A 15,745-nucleotide genomic window follows, 5' to 3' on the forward strand; every position below is an offset into this window, starting at 1 on the left:
GCAATATTCAGTTGTATAATTCAAAAGGTGGGATTAAATAATGAGCTTGGATAACAAATTTTTTAGCATGGCAAACAGGATAGGTCCAAGGTCCAGTCACCATTAATGATTCATCCATCCAATGTTCCTAAAGATGTGTAGAATGTTACTAACACAAATAAATCATGACAAACAACTTATGAATCTCTTAGATAGGAGTGTAAGAAGTAGGTATCATTCAAGACAAATGGTACCTGGATTTGATTTATGCCACAAAAAATTGTACTGCACCTTCTCCACACCAAATAAATCACTGAGTTTTAGCTAAGTGATCACCAAAAAAAGACTAAATCCTTCTTTAGAAACTCAATGGAAAAAATTCAAATGAGATGTCCCTCTAGTCTAATCAAATTTATATACTTGCTAGCCCCTTACATAATTTCTTTAAACTCCCTCTCCCATAGAACGCGCTAAATGATCATACGTTTTTCAACTTTTCCTGATAGGTCACCCCGTCGATCTTGCCAAATCTGTGAATTTTCTTTTCACTAGCATACAGGAATAATTCGCGAATCAGTCAAATTTTTGCAGCTATCCTTTCTTTTTCTTTTTCTTTTTTTAAGATAAAAGCATGACTATAACAAGTTGTGTTGTGTGCTGATTCCCCTTCCGTGTGAAAAAGAATCTTTAACAAGAATGTCTTCACCTTGGACTTGTCTTGCTCCTGTTCGTCCGTCACCTGCCAGGTCCTACCTAAGGCACTAGATGATTGATTCATGATACCCTGCGTGTGTAGAGCTTCTTTTTTTTGGGTAGGAATGGGAGAAAGTGATGGTATAATAATTTGTTGGCCGGGTCTATCTTAGTTAACTACTAACAAATATGTCAAAACAAATGCTGCATACTCAAATTAGGGGTGCCAATCGGCCCTGGTAAGTTGGGTTTTGAAATGTCCAAACTCAGCTTACAACATCAAAATGGCCTTTCGGACTTTTAGGCTTTAGGTTTTACAAAGTTCATGCTCAACTCATAAAAAAATTAGAACTTTGGACCTAATTTGGGCGTGGTTCAAGCTTACAATTAATCCATAATTATATTTTTCTTTCATATAACTAATCCATAATTATATATTATATGTATGTATATAATATTTATCTTGTTTTACCATTATATGCAAATTACAAATTTTGTATGCAATAATAAATATTATTATTAATCAATATACATCATTACAAATTAAAAAAAAATACACTTATATGCTTAATTATTTGGGCAGTGCTTTATTCGAGTTGAGCCTTATTAAATTCAAACTCGGCTCACAATTCAATTGGATCTTATTTTGAGACCCAAGCTTAACCCATTCCAATCACATGTAAGGTTCAATCCTAACTTTTTTTTATTGGGACCGATTGGATTGGCTCGATCCCATTGACAATCCTAACTATACTGGTGGTTAATTATTAATTATAGAGACTTAAAGATGAATTAGAATGAGTATCAAAATTAAGAAAAACTCTACACACATGTTTCCCTCTGTTCATGAACGCTAGTAGGATCTCGATCTCTTAGAGTGATGGTTTTACAATTTGTAATTAGTGCTCTGGCTATGGAGGTACTTCACATATATTAACAACTAGAGCTTTTAACCAACTGAGTTGTTTGTGAATGTGTTCGTGTTTGGTTTGTCAGAATTTGAAAAAAAAAACTCAATAATTTAATAAATGAATCGAGTTTGAACACAATATTAGGCTCATTTCATAATCAAACCGAACACGAACCTGTTCATGAACACATATATAATTATAAATATAAATAAATTTAATATTATTAAATATATGTTATATTTTAATGAAAAGTAATTATGAATAAATTAGCATAATTTATTTTTTAAAAATCAATAAATACAATTAAATTATTTAAAATAATGTATTATTTATTAAAAATATAATTAAAATCATTTTCAAAATCAAATTCGAGTTCAAGGCTCGAGTTCGAATTCGACTCGCATAGTTTAACGAGCCAGACTTGAGTTTGAATTCAAATATTTATATAAATAAACGAATCGAATTCAAATAGTATTTATAATTCGTTAATATTCGAGTCGAACTCCAACCATGTTCGTATAATATACAAACAGAACCTGAACACCAAGCTGTGGACTTGATTTGGCTTGTTAAAAGCTCTATTAACAACTAATATGAATCTATCAATCGTGCATGTACTAGATTCACGCTTAATCATATACACGTGTAATCACAATCTACCATCCCCAATTTTGGAGACATGCATATTGCTCCCATGCTTGACTATCTTGACATTAAAAATCCTTAGCCCACCCACGTTTTGTAATTGAGCAGAGGATGTCCCTCTTCCCTTTGTACCAAAAAAAAAAAACCTAAGCCCATAAGTAATGTGATGGAAATGACTTCAAAGTCTTCAATACGGCTTGAAGCACAAGAACTTTCATGGTGCGTAGGCGTTTCAGCGGACTAAATACAAAAACAAACTAGCCCTAGTAGCGAGCTTGGCTGGTAACCATATGTGGTGGTATCCAAAAGCTCATTAGTTCGAATCCCGCTATGGTATGACGCTTGCATCCTTGGGCAGGATTCTGCAAGTCAGAAGTCAGGAGGTGGATTAGTCTGGCTAAATTGGGGGTGTTATTGAGTCAAGTCGAATTTTGCTAAATGCATCCTTGAACTTAATGAATCAAGTCGAATTTGCTATATGCATCCTTGGGCAGGACTCTGCAAGTCAGAAGATGGATTAGTCTAGCTAAACTAGGGGTGTTAATGAGTCAAGTCGAACTTCAGTAGTGCCATACTCAAACTTGAATTTGATGCTACACAAACCTGCTCAAGCTCGAGCTCGACTTCAGCGAGTAAAAAATTATGTCAATCTCGAGCTCGACTCATTAAGGTTAAGGTAGACTCAAGCTCAAATTCAATGCTACACAAGCCTGCTCAAACTCGAGCTCAACTTGAGCGAGTAGAAAATTATGTTAATCTGGAGCTCAACTCATTAAGGCTAAGATTGCTTGAGCTCGAGCTCAACTTGAGCGAGCAGAAAATTATGTCAACCTCAAGGTCAACTCATTAAAGCTCGAGACTAGTCTCGAGGCTTAACAGACTCCAAGGCTCGAAATAAAATTCAAAAAATTTGAAAAAAGGCTCAAAAATTTATGGTAAATTATCTAAAATCCTCATTTTTTTAGTTTTTACAATATTACATTTTGTCATTTATGAGTTTTATTGAGTAGACAACACTTATGGTAAATTACCTAAAACATAAACCCTTATTAGTCATTTTACAATTAAAATAAAAATATAATATAAATAACATACCAATAATCAAGCTACTTAACGAGCATTTGAGTAGCAAAAATGGAGGCTTGAATTCAACTTAGTAATTAGTATATGCATTTAGTTACTTAAACTTGAGCTCGAACTCATTTGAGCATTTGACCGAATTGCTTGCGAGCTACTTGGAGAGGCTTGACACGCTAGCAGCCCAGCAGCCCGCTAGCTTGGCATACCACCTTCTGTGGAAAAAATATTACAAAAACATATTGAGTCCAAAAGAAATAAGCTCGATAACGGATGCATAGCTATAGGCCAGGCCTGTTGAGAAACAGAAGCAGCCAAACTGGCCCTGTCCATAAAGAGCTTCTCTTAGGAAAAGCAAAGGAGCTGTTGAGAATTTGAGAGTGAAGGAGAAAAGTAGCAGACGATACAGAGAGAGAGAGAGATAGAGAATGAGCGCGACCGCAAATTTGTTGCAGCAGCTCTGCCAATATCCTTCAACCTCTCTTCTCTTCCGCCACTCCAAACTTTCTAAAAAAGGTATTCCATTAACCTATTTCCTCCCTTTAATTGTTCTATTACTATTACTAAATTCGTTTACCCAACTGGTTTTCAGTTGTTTTCAGTTCGTAGTTTCTAATTTACTTCTCTTTTTTTTGCGTGCTGAATGAAAAATATTTTACTTCCGCGTTTGCCGTTATTGTGTATAATGTGCTTTAAAATGTAGTTATATTGAACTTTTTTATTTGGTCAAGGAAAATGATACTTTTTCTTTCTTATATGGGAATTGTCATTATTTGAATTGTTAATTTCAATCAATGATCATTCAATCAATGATCAAGTAGAGGTGAGGAGATAAAAAAGAAAAAAAAAACAGATGCTTTACTTGTCTTTCTTTGATATGTGATATACCTCTTTCTTGGCCCTCCTTTGTTTTTGATGTCTTATCAAGGTAGAGCTGTAATGGCAGGTTCATACTTGGTGCCTAAAATGGTTATGTATCCAATTCCATGCTTTTACAAGTGTATGCAGTCCACTTCTTATGAAGCCGTTGTGCAAGGAAGCTATGTACCATCTGCAGACGCAAGCCAGAAAACTGAAGCAAAGGTACTTGCTTTGTGAAAGATTATAGATTATCTTCTAGAAAGAAACAATGAACTTCAATCAAGTTTTTGCTTTAGTTTTGACTTTAGTCGTATTCATCATATTTGTTTGGTTTAATTTGTTACGGATAGGTGGGATGTTGTAGAAGGCCAATGAAACTCTAGCAAGTCATATAGGCTTCATGGGGTGGATTTAATTGTACAGGAAAATTAATCACGTGCCAGATAGCGAGCTTTTCTGCATATCTGGCGCTAATAGAGATTAAGGTTTTGATATTCCTCAATGGGGTTTCAGGAGGTCTCTTGTTGTTCTTCTAATGTTTATCTTTTTTAAACATTGGAATTGGAGCTTGTTGGTCCTCTTCTTTTCACTTTCTGGCAACTCTCAATTAATAGCTTTTGATATTTGGATCCATCCATGTGTTAATTGTGTATTTTCGCTTTCCCTTGTTAGGAAAAAGCATCAACTACAGCCGAAACAGTTGGTGCATTCCAAAAGCTTCCGATGGTGATGCCATCAGTTGATATACTATATTCTGCACTGCGGAAGGCAAAGAGGGTTTCACCTACAAAGGGTAATGAATTGTTTTTTCATTATTCAATGCTGAACTGCTAGGTCGTGTTTGGATTCACATTGTTTGACAATAGCAACTGTAGTTTGCTTTAAATGTTCATAGGCATTGCTAATATTGCAAAGCGAGAAAGAAATCGAGGTGCAAAGCAGCTTGATGCATTAATGAAGGTGATTTCTCAAATACAATAATTTCCCCCCACTTCAGTTGTTTTATCTTAATTCATAACCCTGTTCACCAAAAAAAAAAAAAGAGTTAAATGCTTTTGTCTTTTCTAACTGTAGGAACTAGCCATTCCTTTGAGAACTTATATAGAAGACTTCCCGAACAAGAAATATTTGCATCCATATGAGAAATCACTTGTTGAGTTAACACTTGGGGATGGAAACTACGAAGAGGTAACTTCTTAGATATATGTTTTCATGATTAAAGCATGAGAGTTGATATTTCACTTTTCATGGTACTTTGACCATTATATTTTGGTTCTCATCTTTAGCCTGTTTCTCTGCTTAGGTGTTGGGAAAGGTTGAAGCTTTGAGGAAGAAGGTGGTTTCAGTTGGAAAGGAACATGCTTCAATTTGTGCTAAGGTAGAGATGTGGTTCTTTTAAACAAACAGCTTTTATGCAATATGCTTAGAGGTCTTCAATTTTCTTTCTACCTATCAAGGTTAAACAATAATTTGCCTTCTGCAATTGTCAAACTTCTTGTTTGAACATAGATTATGTCCATCTCAATTATATATAGGAGAATGTCCAATTTTTTTACTATTTGACTCCTAGATCATCTACTCAGTGGAGAAGTGAATCTTCTGTAACATCCTAGCACATGTTAGTCACCCAAATAATTCCTATGTTTTCTTTCAAGTTTTTAACTAGTGAGTTCTGACAGCTATAGGTACTCATGCAAGGAGCTTGATTAATTAAGCTGATTAATAATTATTGGTGATACATGGGAAGAATAGTAATTGAACCTGCAAAGACATGTTTCTTTTTGTTTGTTTGCTAAGTTAATCTTGTATCCATGCTTCCTTTTTTGCCCGTTTTGCTTGCTCAAAAGGTCGTATGACCACTATTTTCATGAATTTCTGGCAGTCTTTATCAAAACGGGAAGCTGGAGAAAGATTGAGTGAGGTAAGCAACTACTGAGTTGCAGATGAACTCATTGTTCTGTAGTTTTCTTCCTTTTCCTGTACATGTTTAACTTGCAGGGCATGAAGAAACTCGAAGAAATCTTTCTTCGAGAGGGGAAAGTTGTTGACGAATTGTTAAACATTGCTAAGGTACTAAAGGAGGGCTCTTATTCAAGGTTTATTTTTCTAGTTAATTTTTGACTTATGAACGCTATTGACAAGTCAGTAAATTTAACACAGCTATTGTTGATTCCTTGGTTGACTTCAAATGGATCTTAGTTGAATTATTTTCTTGTCAGTTTACTGCATCCACGAACTTATTTGTAGAGTTTGTTATCCAAGATTGCAAGACAATATCAGGTCATTTGCTACTTGACCGTAAAGAATTTATTTAAAACGGTTCATTGAATTATGGGTGAACTTTGGCTTCAAAAGTATTATTTTGCAGGTTGTAGCTGTCAACTTGATGAAATAGTTAATTTTCAAATTTATCAAATATATACGTCAGGCAAATGGCTGACAGTTATTTGTTAATGTGATCTTCACCATGCACCTTTCCGCATACTCTTGAATTTGATGCTGAACTATTTGTCCCTCCCAAGAATGTTAGACAAACATCAAACATTTGATGCATAATGTCCATGATAGGTTTTAATTGGGCTCAAGAATGTAGACAGTTCTGGGTTTTTCATTGACTTCTCTTTTGATACTTTTTTTATGTACTCATTCGTGTTCTTCAGTTTGGGCCTTGTGTGTGCGTCAAATCAATACATTTAGAAATTTTGTCTTGGAAAAACTAACTTGTATCCAAGTGAATTTTTTTCATGCGGATGTCCTTGACTGTAAACATTTCTTGTCAGTTTCTCATTTATATGAGACCTTATCTCCATTGGCCTCAAAATAGGTGGAGTTGTCTCTGCCAGTTTGCCTGCCATGTTTGACAATTGTCTAATGCTGCAGATTTTGCGAGCAATGCCAGTCGTTGATTTGGAAACGCCAACTCTCTGCCTTGTTGGAGCTCCTAATGTAGGAAAGTCATCCTTGGTCCGTCTACTTTCGACAGGGAAACCTGAGGTAGGCAATTGGTCCTGGTTTTATCTGTCTTTATCTATATAAATAATTAAATTCAGAAGTGGCAAGTAAGCAAAACTGACTGGAGTTTAGCTTGATTTGATGAAATGAAGTTTCTCTGATTTGAGTTGCTGCGGTTTTTGTTTTGGCTCAATCATGAATGTATGGAAACATCAAACTGTTGTTGGTTTCTTGACATCGTAAGCAGAATCTTGCCATGTATTGAAATGTCTTTCAAAAAATATACTTTGAGTTCAGATGCTCAGATAATCATGTTTTACTGTATTTCCAAGTTTATGTTTTCATAACAATGCACCTGATGACTATTGATGATAGTACAACATAATCCTGCCAGTGATCATAAAGAAATGCTACGAACTGGCTCGCTCTATTTGATCACTTTTGTGGCATGATTCTTCAAACATTAATCTGAATATTGCTCTTTGATATCTGGATGCTTGTTCATATCATTTTACAGCACTTTGTTCAATAACTTTTCTAGATTTTCATATCAAAAGTAGAGAAAAACAAATGTCAGCTTCTTTATGATATTTTCCACGAATATTGGAATTGGAATACTCTTATTGATAGAAAGAAACCCGGTTTTGAATTTTCACCAAAAAGAAATAAAAAAATTATTCTTCTTGTTATATAATTCTCATGTATGTGAATACGAATCCATTTTCTTCTTTCTCTGTAAGCAATCTTCTCATTTGTGATCAACATCTTTTGGAGTCTTTCTTGAACGGATATATTTCTATGAAAAAAAAGAACGTCTTGTAGAAGTCTTTGCTAAGGATTTTCAAGCCAGTCTATGGTTGTTCAAGATCCTTTCATACATTATGTTAGGTATCAAGGAAAATCCATTCTGTATGTGTTTTAATATTTATTTTTGATAGCTGCAAACTAGAATGCAAGTTTTAAGAATGTCATAGCAAGGATTGAAAACTGGCAGTCAGATTTTCCTAACAAATGTCACTTTGTTGGATGAATGAAGCATGATTCCATCAGTATTCTCTGTTTGTACTTGTATCTGTTGTGAAGATTTGTTTGGATTCTACAAGTACAACTGAAATATTGTTGAATTTGTTTTCATAATTGATTTTGGGTATTTTTCCTTTTATGCAGTTAACTTTATTTTAGAAGTGGTAATGAATCGTCTTTTTTATAAACTGTTTCTGATCCATTCATTTGTTCAGATTTGCAATTACCCTTTTACAACTAGGGGGATTCTGATGGGTCATATAACTTTCAGCTACCAGAATTTTCAGGTTTATTAGATCTTTTAAGGTGGAATTCTGTCTTTCTTCGTAAGTTTCTCTTCTCTCATATTGTTCACTCCATGATTTGGTTTCAGGTGACAGACACCCCTGGGCTTCTGCGTAGACATGATGGTAATTAACTTATTTACTTTTTATACAATTGCCAGAGAGTGTTGCTGGTACTTGTAATTTTTCTTTGGTAATTCTTATTAAGCATATATTATTTGGTGGTATGTATGTGCATGTGAGCCATAGCTGTTCATTCTTGATGTAAGGATAAAGTGACCACCTAGGTTTGATGTTTCTAAGCTGATGTTAATCAGAAAAACATTGGACTCCAGTTTCAATTTGGTAATCACCTTTTTAAGTGTGGTCATATTTGAGCTTTAGTAACCTGACATAAAGAAAGTCAAGTTGCATTTGCAATATTTCATGTATGGGCTATTAGAAAGATTCACTGATACTATGGGCTTCTGTATGAGTGGAATCTATACTGGCACCTTTTGAACTATGGATTGCTTGTTGGACGTTAACAGCATTATGATAGTTTTTCAGATTTTCATTCCCATGTTGCAATATGTTGCAGAAGAGATCATTCTTAGACCTTGTACTCTTTACATCTAAAGTTGCTGAGTTGAGTATGGGCCTCCCAGCTCTGCTTGTACGTAGTACTTAAATTCACAGGATAAGCAACAAAGCCTTTTAATTTGAATTGGGTTGTCTACACAAACTTTTGTCCTAGGTGGAACTATACTCATAGAATTGATATGATGTTCAAGGCTCTTTGAAACAGATGAAGTTTTAATTTTTTTTCCAATGACAAGTTTGCATTGCTGGGTGTGAGATGAAGTGTAGCATTATCTTTTTTTTTCTTTTGTTAAATAGTAACACTAAGTTTGTGAGTTCTATTCATGTTGATGAATGAGAATTACTGGTCACGCTTTAAAATTGTTCAATGTCTTCAGTAGTTACTCATGTACGAAGATACTTCTTTAAACACCATTCTTGCTTTTAAATGCTTAAGAACAAAAACAACAAAAATTGTGTAGTCCAATAAAGTTTCTTTAGAACTTAAAAAGAAAAAATCTTTGTTCTCAAGAATTACTTACATCTTTGTTTCCCTGAACCTGCAGAAGATAGGAACAACTTGGAAAAGTTGACACTTGCTGTCCTCTCTCATTTGCCGACTGCTGTACTATATGTTCACGATCTTTCTGGAGAATGTGGGACATCACCTTCTGATCAGGTATTTTATGCTTATGCTACCTATCATATTATCAAATATCTTGCTGGGCATTTGAGTTCTCTGAAGCATAAATGAGACTTTAGGTTAGTGCAACCATCTGTTATAGAGTCAATCATCCACTGCATGACACTTCACCTGAATATCAGTAGAATGAGTGTAATAGATGGAGAGGATTATATGATCCATAACCTTGTTAATGTTCAGAGACTGGTAGGCTGTTGTTTATCCCCTGCCTTTAATGCTCTTTTCTTGGTGAATGCAGTATGTAAACATTAATCAGTGTTGAACCAAAATGCAAGTCTTCTGTGGTATCATGGCATAGAGGTTATGTAGTCTCCATGGATATATGCATTAAATAATGATCCAGTAGATGAAAAACAAGGGGCATTATATTTCTTTGCTTATGAAGCATTAGAGTCTTATCATATATGCAAATGTTGATGTTGTTTGCGAATATGGACCTCCAACTACTTCTGTTCAAACGTGCAGCATGTATTTCAGACATTTCAGAACAACATTAGGGAGTCAATATAGTGTTTAACTTTTGTTCATTTTTATGTATTTGGGAGTACAATTATTGAATTGTATTTAGTTTTTGTAGCAGGGTACGAAGTTCAAAAACTTACGTCTACATGAATAAAGTTTTGACTCAGATCTCACATTTCTCTGTGTGTGTTCTGTAGTGTAGCATAGCCCTCTATATTTACATGGTAAAGTTATTTGTTTTCATCATATTTGCTTATGCAGTTTGTCATCTATAAGGAAATAAGGGAAAGGTTTAGCAACCATCTTTGGCTTGATGTTTTGTCCAAATGTGATTTGCTGGAAGAATCTCCTGTTGTCTACGTTACAGAAGATGTTAATTGTGATGACTATGAGCTGGCTAAATATCGGAAAATGGGACCTGATGGAGCCTTGCGCGTGTCAGTGAAGAGTGAAATGGGACTTGATGAGGTAATCTTCTGGTCTTCTTTTATATGCAGCTCTATGTTAACTGAGAAGTTAGAGAACTCTTGAAACCATATGGGTATTTGGCCCTGAATCATGGTTTTTCTTCTCGTTTACGCTTCTTTAACAGTTGTAAAAGGCCACCCGTCCTTTCCTTTTTGGGCTGTATTAGATTCCTAAAATGAAGTTAGCTTTCTCGTATTTGGGATTCAATTCTGTTGCATTCTTTGCAATTTGCAGTTGAAGAGTAGAGTGCATAAGTTGCTGGGTTCTCAATTCATGAAGATAAATGGCAATCAAGAAAAATTGGAAGTATGTGGGTGATCTAAATTCACGAAAGGCACGAGAATTGGGGAACCTCACCATCTCTGCAAGCAGTATTCTGGAATGAAGCATCTCAAGGGACCTGATAGTACAAAAGGCAAAACAGTTGATATTTGATCTTTGTTGCTTGCAGATGCAGCCTGATACTTTGAAGCAAAATGCAGATTCAATGGTGATAAGAGGCTCCTTGGTGGCTTGGCTGATATTGGATGGAAGTTGTGCAAGTCCTCAATCCTATTTGATTGACAGCATGTCCACAGTTTCAGCTTTAAGGGGTCTGTGTTATTCATCAATTTCCGCAGCTTCAAGAAGTGATTTGTTGCTTCTCTTTTCTGCCTGGTTGTTCTGCCTCCAATGCTTATTAATGCTCGTCGCCTAGCCCTAACTGTATGAACCAGCATTCTTCTGGATTATGTCTACTTATGTAGTTGTGGTAGTGATCTTCTAACACTACTGCAATTTGATTTCTCCCTAGAACTCGAAAATTTTTGCAGTAGTCATACGTGCAACTATCTATTTATTAACAAGGATTCATTTATATTTTTGGCGCTTCAGAAATTAACTGCTGAAGAATTTGCTGTATGCGTGATTAAGTGATCACGATTTTCAATCTTTAAACCCTGACAGTGACGTAGACCACAGTTGTCAGTTGTACTAACAGCTTTCTTAGGAGATCGAAACTTCAGTGATATTAAATATTGCTTATTTGCCAGAGTATCAAATTCCGCCAAAACTTGTACATTTTAGTTTTGACCAACTAGTTTCCTTGCAATGGTGAAATAAAAGGAATGAATATCAGATAGAACACTGCAAAATAATACTAGGTACTGTGGTAGATGCCAGTAGGAAAGTAAATTATAATGTACAGTGCATTTTCATCATCTGGAGTACTTGAATAAACAGAAATCTATATATAATCCAGTCAATCAAGTACTAATATTTAGCAAATACACATTCCACGCTACAAAAGATTGAAAGAGTAAAAGGGAAGATGATTTACTAGCTAACATTAATCAGCTTCCAAGACTGCTGACAATACCTTACCTGCTCCTAAAGGCAAAAAAGCTTAAAGCATTTACATCTATGCGAACGGCCATGAAAATAAAATGTCTCATAACTTCCACTTTCCTCCCCTGGATATAAACAAGGGAAATAGCAACACCTATGAATTTAAAGGGAGTGGAAGCACCACAGATTGAATAACACAGAAAGGGGTAGTGAAGTGGCAGTGGCAGTAGCAGTTGCACCTAATTGGAACTTTTTGTGCGTAATACTACCGTCCAAATCGCATCCTTAACCAAAATGTCGCCTTCATGTCCCCGCGCTCTGATTCTTCAGATGACCTTGTTGTTTTTCAAATTTTTACCAAGCTACTAAACTAGGTGATTAACTCTCGTATGCGAATTATGCTCTAGATCAGCCCTGCATCCTTGAGATTTTATAGATCACGACAAGTTCACGAGAGTTGGTTAAATTTGTTAAACATGATGTTGTTAATCTTGTTGATGCCAATATCAGAAATGGGCTCAATTGGCTGCTCATCACCATCACAGACGCTGCTCAAAGGTTCTCTACTGAATTCATCTGCACAATGAAAGAGCAATAACAAGATCAAATTGACCAATAGAAGTTCCTTTTTCGACCCGATACATAGCCGTTCTGATACAGACCCAGAAAACAGATGGTGAGAGGCCTAAGAAACAGGCTAGGCTTTTTAACATTTTATTTTTATGGTACCTGTGTTGCAGCCATGCTAGCTTTTCTCATTAAATTTACATATCATATTCAATTCACCAACAATCTCACAAATAAAGGTAATATAACAACAGCATGCCATGAGCTCATAGTTAGCTCAATTCCAATGAAGAATTGAGCCAGTAAGGACTTGAAGAAGCATAGAAAAAGACAAGTCATAATTACCAAACATTGTACTGAAAGAAGTTGGAGGTGGCGTAGCCATGAAGTTCAGTCCAATGTAAAATCCAATTGCCAGTACTACCGTCACCATCAAATAAGCTGGCACAGCCAATGCCCAGTACCTGAAACGATCAATAGAACGTAGCTGTTTTGCTTTTATCCTGAAGGTAAGACTGATATGGGACATGTACACATAAATACGCATCAAGGAATTTGACTAAGGACAAGGTTTGAGCAGATGCACAAAATATAACATAAGAATGTAATCTAACATAAAAACTTGAGAAGACATGGCTACTAAAAGCTCTGGTGCAATCCTCGTCATATACCAAAGGCATTTTGCTGGTAACAATTGAAATTTGAAAAAATGTATGAAATCTTCCTCTCATAAATGGCTACAGTATTCCAAGCTACAAATCCAAATGGCATCATCTAACTGAAGTTTACCATCTAAAAGTATGCATTCCACGTCATGGATTACCTGTTAAAAGTTAAGCAGGTAGATACTCAGTTTTCTCTGTTATTTCATTTCTTCCTTCTACTAAAATGTTATTTCAGACACCAAATCAGTTACAGTTAAACAAAGTAAGATACACCAAGTCTGTCACGATGGTGAACTAAAAATAGAAAATACATGTGAAGCTTTAAAGTGTCATAACAAAGAGACTTCCAATGAGTTGTTTCCATTCTAATTTAAATCATGCACTAAGAATTAGCATCAATACGTAACAGACTGGTAAACAGAATAGGAGCTCCAGGCTTAAGAAATGAGCCAATTTACCCAGCTTACTAACCTGCTTGGATAGTAGAAGATCCCAACAGAATGCAACCAATTTTCTGGAACATATGCCCACACCAAAAAGATAACTGCCCATGGAAAAATAAGAAATTCCATATTAGGCATTTAGCTGTAAAAAATCATATAAAAATCCCAGGACGATTTGTTTCCCCAAGATTTGAGCTTAAAGTTGAAGTGGAGAAATATAACATATCCAGTTCAGTTACAATCTCCCTGTATCAACAAAACTACATTAGAAATATAATGCCAGAGATATATTAATCAACCAAGTTTAGTCCATTGACCAAAAATCCATCAAGATGCTACTCTATAAGACTTAAAAGAGTGCCTGATGTCTATAGTTTACACGCATGTTAGCCACCATTCTAGCAGTTCCTTAAAACACACCTTTTCTAATAACAATTAACCTTAGAAGCAAGCAAGATAGTCCTATATCCTGCCTGCTTTCAACTGCTAAATTACAGCAACCTCCAATTTCTCTAAATGCTGAAATTGTGTTTATCTGTGCAGATTTTGATAAGAAAATACAAAGTCCAAAAAACAAAGAGAACCTTGGAAAAAACACGCCAAGAACACCAGACACGCCATTTACCATGAAAACCAATACGCCAACCAATACCTAGCATATTGGTTTTTTTTTCCCCACATTGGCGTCCATACATTCAACATTCAAAGACATGAATTTGTGAAGTTGAAAGACTAATGAACTTATGTGAGAACACAACAAAAGAAAAACCAGATTGAACCCATTCTTGCTAAAACTGTCAAACATCAAGAACCGAGCACAAATTCTTCTCAGTGAATTCTATTTGGGCTGAAGTGAAATACAGTTAAAGATCTTCCTTGTAATATTGGACAAATCATCTACAACATGATTACTTGTATTTCATCAATTTTCCCTTCACCTGGTGTATAAGAGCAGAACTATAAGATGAAAAAATTGCATCTTGGAACTTATCTTCTCCAATATCACTTCTAATAAAAAATAAAAAATAATTCTTCCAGGTTAATTAAAATGACAGAAAAGATCATCCTCGGATATTTGAAACATACAAAAATTGACAAACTAAGGTGCATCTCCCAAAGCTCCAATGAGAATGTCTTGTTCGTGCAGCAAAAATGCAGGGGCAATTGAATAGAAGAAAACCATAGAGAAATCAAGATGCAAAATTTCTCAAAAGTACTTGAAGCCATGACAGTTTTCGATTTAAAACAACGGCGGGCTAAAAAAATAAGGCCACCTGTAGCAACAACAGTAGAAATGGAACCAACAAAACCATAAACTTCAGAGGGCTTGGGACCATGCTCCCCAGAGACGCCGAATCCTGAAGCTTTGTCATCTGGATATGTAAAAGAACCAGTTGCCCTTCTGTTCCTGGAGAAGCTCAGAGTCCTTCTCGGACTATTTACTGAACGAGGATCCTCCATTTACTTTTTATGCTTCAGAAAATTCCACTACTCCACAGGCCACAATCCAACTTCAAGTCATTTTAGACCAGCCCAGATAACCCATTGCTGCAACTAAAGCCATAAGCAACCATGATCAAACTACCACGGTGTAACCCACAGAATAAGCACTGGAAAATAAAAACCAGCAGAAGGACTTAGCAGGATCATTCTAATTCATATGAAATGGCACCTACAAGATTCTGCCCCATTTGCACTTGGGCTATTCACCTATTAGTTCAACAGTCAATTTAATCTTGGCAGAAATTAACCGACCAAATCTACAGAGAAATTGGAAGAAGAAGACTTACCCAGCAAATTTTCCAAGTACAGGAAGAAAGAGCCGTGGCCGAAAGAAACTAGGAAAGAAATGTCGTGATTTTGCGGGGAATACCTTCGCGTCGTGCAGCAGCGTTGATGTCTAAAGGGGAGCGGGCTACGACGTCGTCTTTGAGATTAAAGCCTGCCGGCTTCTATTTCGTCTATAGGGACCTTGGAATCTTTAATTTGTAAAGGGCCTCCAAAATTTTCTGAATTCGTCCTTGTAACAACTCTCAATTCTTGCTTTACAGGTTTGCCCCTAAATATTTTTTTGGTTTTCTAAATTGATTGATTTTATTGAAATATGTCTGCCTTCCTTCAATGT

The 15,745-nt window shown here is 35.7% G+C and overlaps 2 protein-coding genes across 7 annotated transcripts; one reads left to right on the forward strand and one right to left on the reverse strand.

Moving 5' to 3' along the window:
- Positions 1-3,601: 3,601 nt before the first annotated feature.
- On the forward strand, positions 3,602-11,477 carry LOC113726920 (nucleolar GTP-binding protein 1-like). Of its 4 annotated transcripts, none has more exons than XM_072075407.1 (14): positions 3,602-3,821; positions 4,234-4,388; positions 4,839-4,959; positions 5,062-5,126; positions 5,241-5,354; positions 5,470-5,544; positions 6,049-6,087; positions 6,165-6,236; positions 7,047-7,160; positions 8,357-8,428; positions 8,515-8,551; positions 9,553-9,665; positions 10,428-10,619; positions 10,854-11,477. In XM_072075407.1, exons 1-14 carry the CDS (start codon positions 3,734-3,736, stop codon positions 10,935-10,937), a joined length of 1,341 nt encoding a protein of 446 aa, XP_071931508.1. In that variant the 5' UTR covers positions 3,602-3,733; the 3' UTR covers positions 10,938-11,477. The 4 variants fall into 4 exon arrangements, with proteins under 4 accessions (XP_071931508.1, XP_027106641.1, XP_027106639.1 ...); XM_027250840.2 differs by having other exon boundaries at positions 10,519-10,619; XM_027250838.2 differs by having other exon boundaries at positions 3,606-3,821; positions 10,413-10,619.
- Positions 11,478-11,828: 351 nt separating this feature from the next.
- Positions 11,829-15,565, reverse strand: LOC113726924 (phosphatidylinositol N-acetylglucosaminyltransferase subunit P-like). 3 transcript variants are annotated; one of them, XM_027250843.2, is made up of 5 exons: positions 15,411-15,565; positions 14,895-15,174; positions 13,649-13,721; positions 12,858-12,976; positions 11,829-12,521 (listed from the first exon to the last, which is right to left on the reverse strand). In XM_027250843.2, exons 2-5 carry the CDS (start codon positions 15,079-15,081, stop codon positions 12,394-12,396), a joined length of 507 nt encoding a protein of 168 aa, XP_027106644.1. In that variant the 5' UTR covers positions 15,082-15,174; positions 15,411-15,565; the 3' UTR covers positions 11,829-12,393. The 3 variants fall into 3 exon arrangements, with proteins under 3 accessions (XP_027106644.1, XP_027106646.1, XP_027106645.1); XM_027250845.2 differs by having other exon boundaries at positions 14,895-15,168; positions 15,411-15,559; XM_027250844.2 differs by having other exon boundaries at positions 14,895-15,230; positions 15,411-15,555.
- Between the last annotated feature and the right edge of the window lie 180 nt (positions 15,566-15,745).

This window comes from Coffea arabica, chromosome 2c (assembly GCF_036785885.1).
Source record: "Coffea arabica cultivar ET-39 chromosome 2c, Coffea Arabica ET-39 HiFi, whole genome shotgun sequence".
Lineage (NCBI taxonomy): Eukaryota > Viridiplantae > Streptophyta > Magnoliopsida > Gentianales > Rubiaceae > Coffea > Coffea arabica.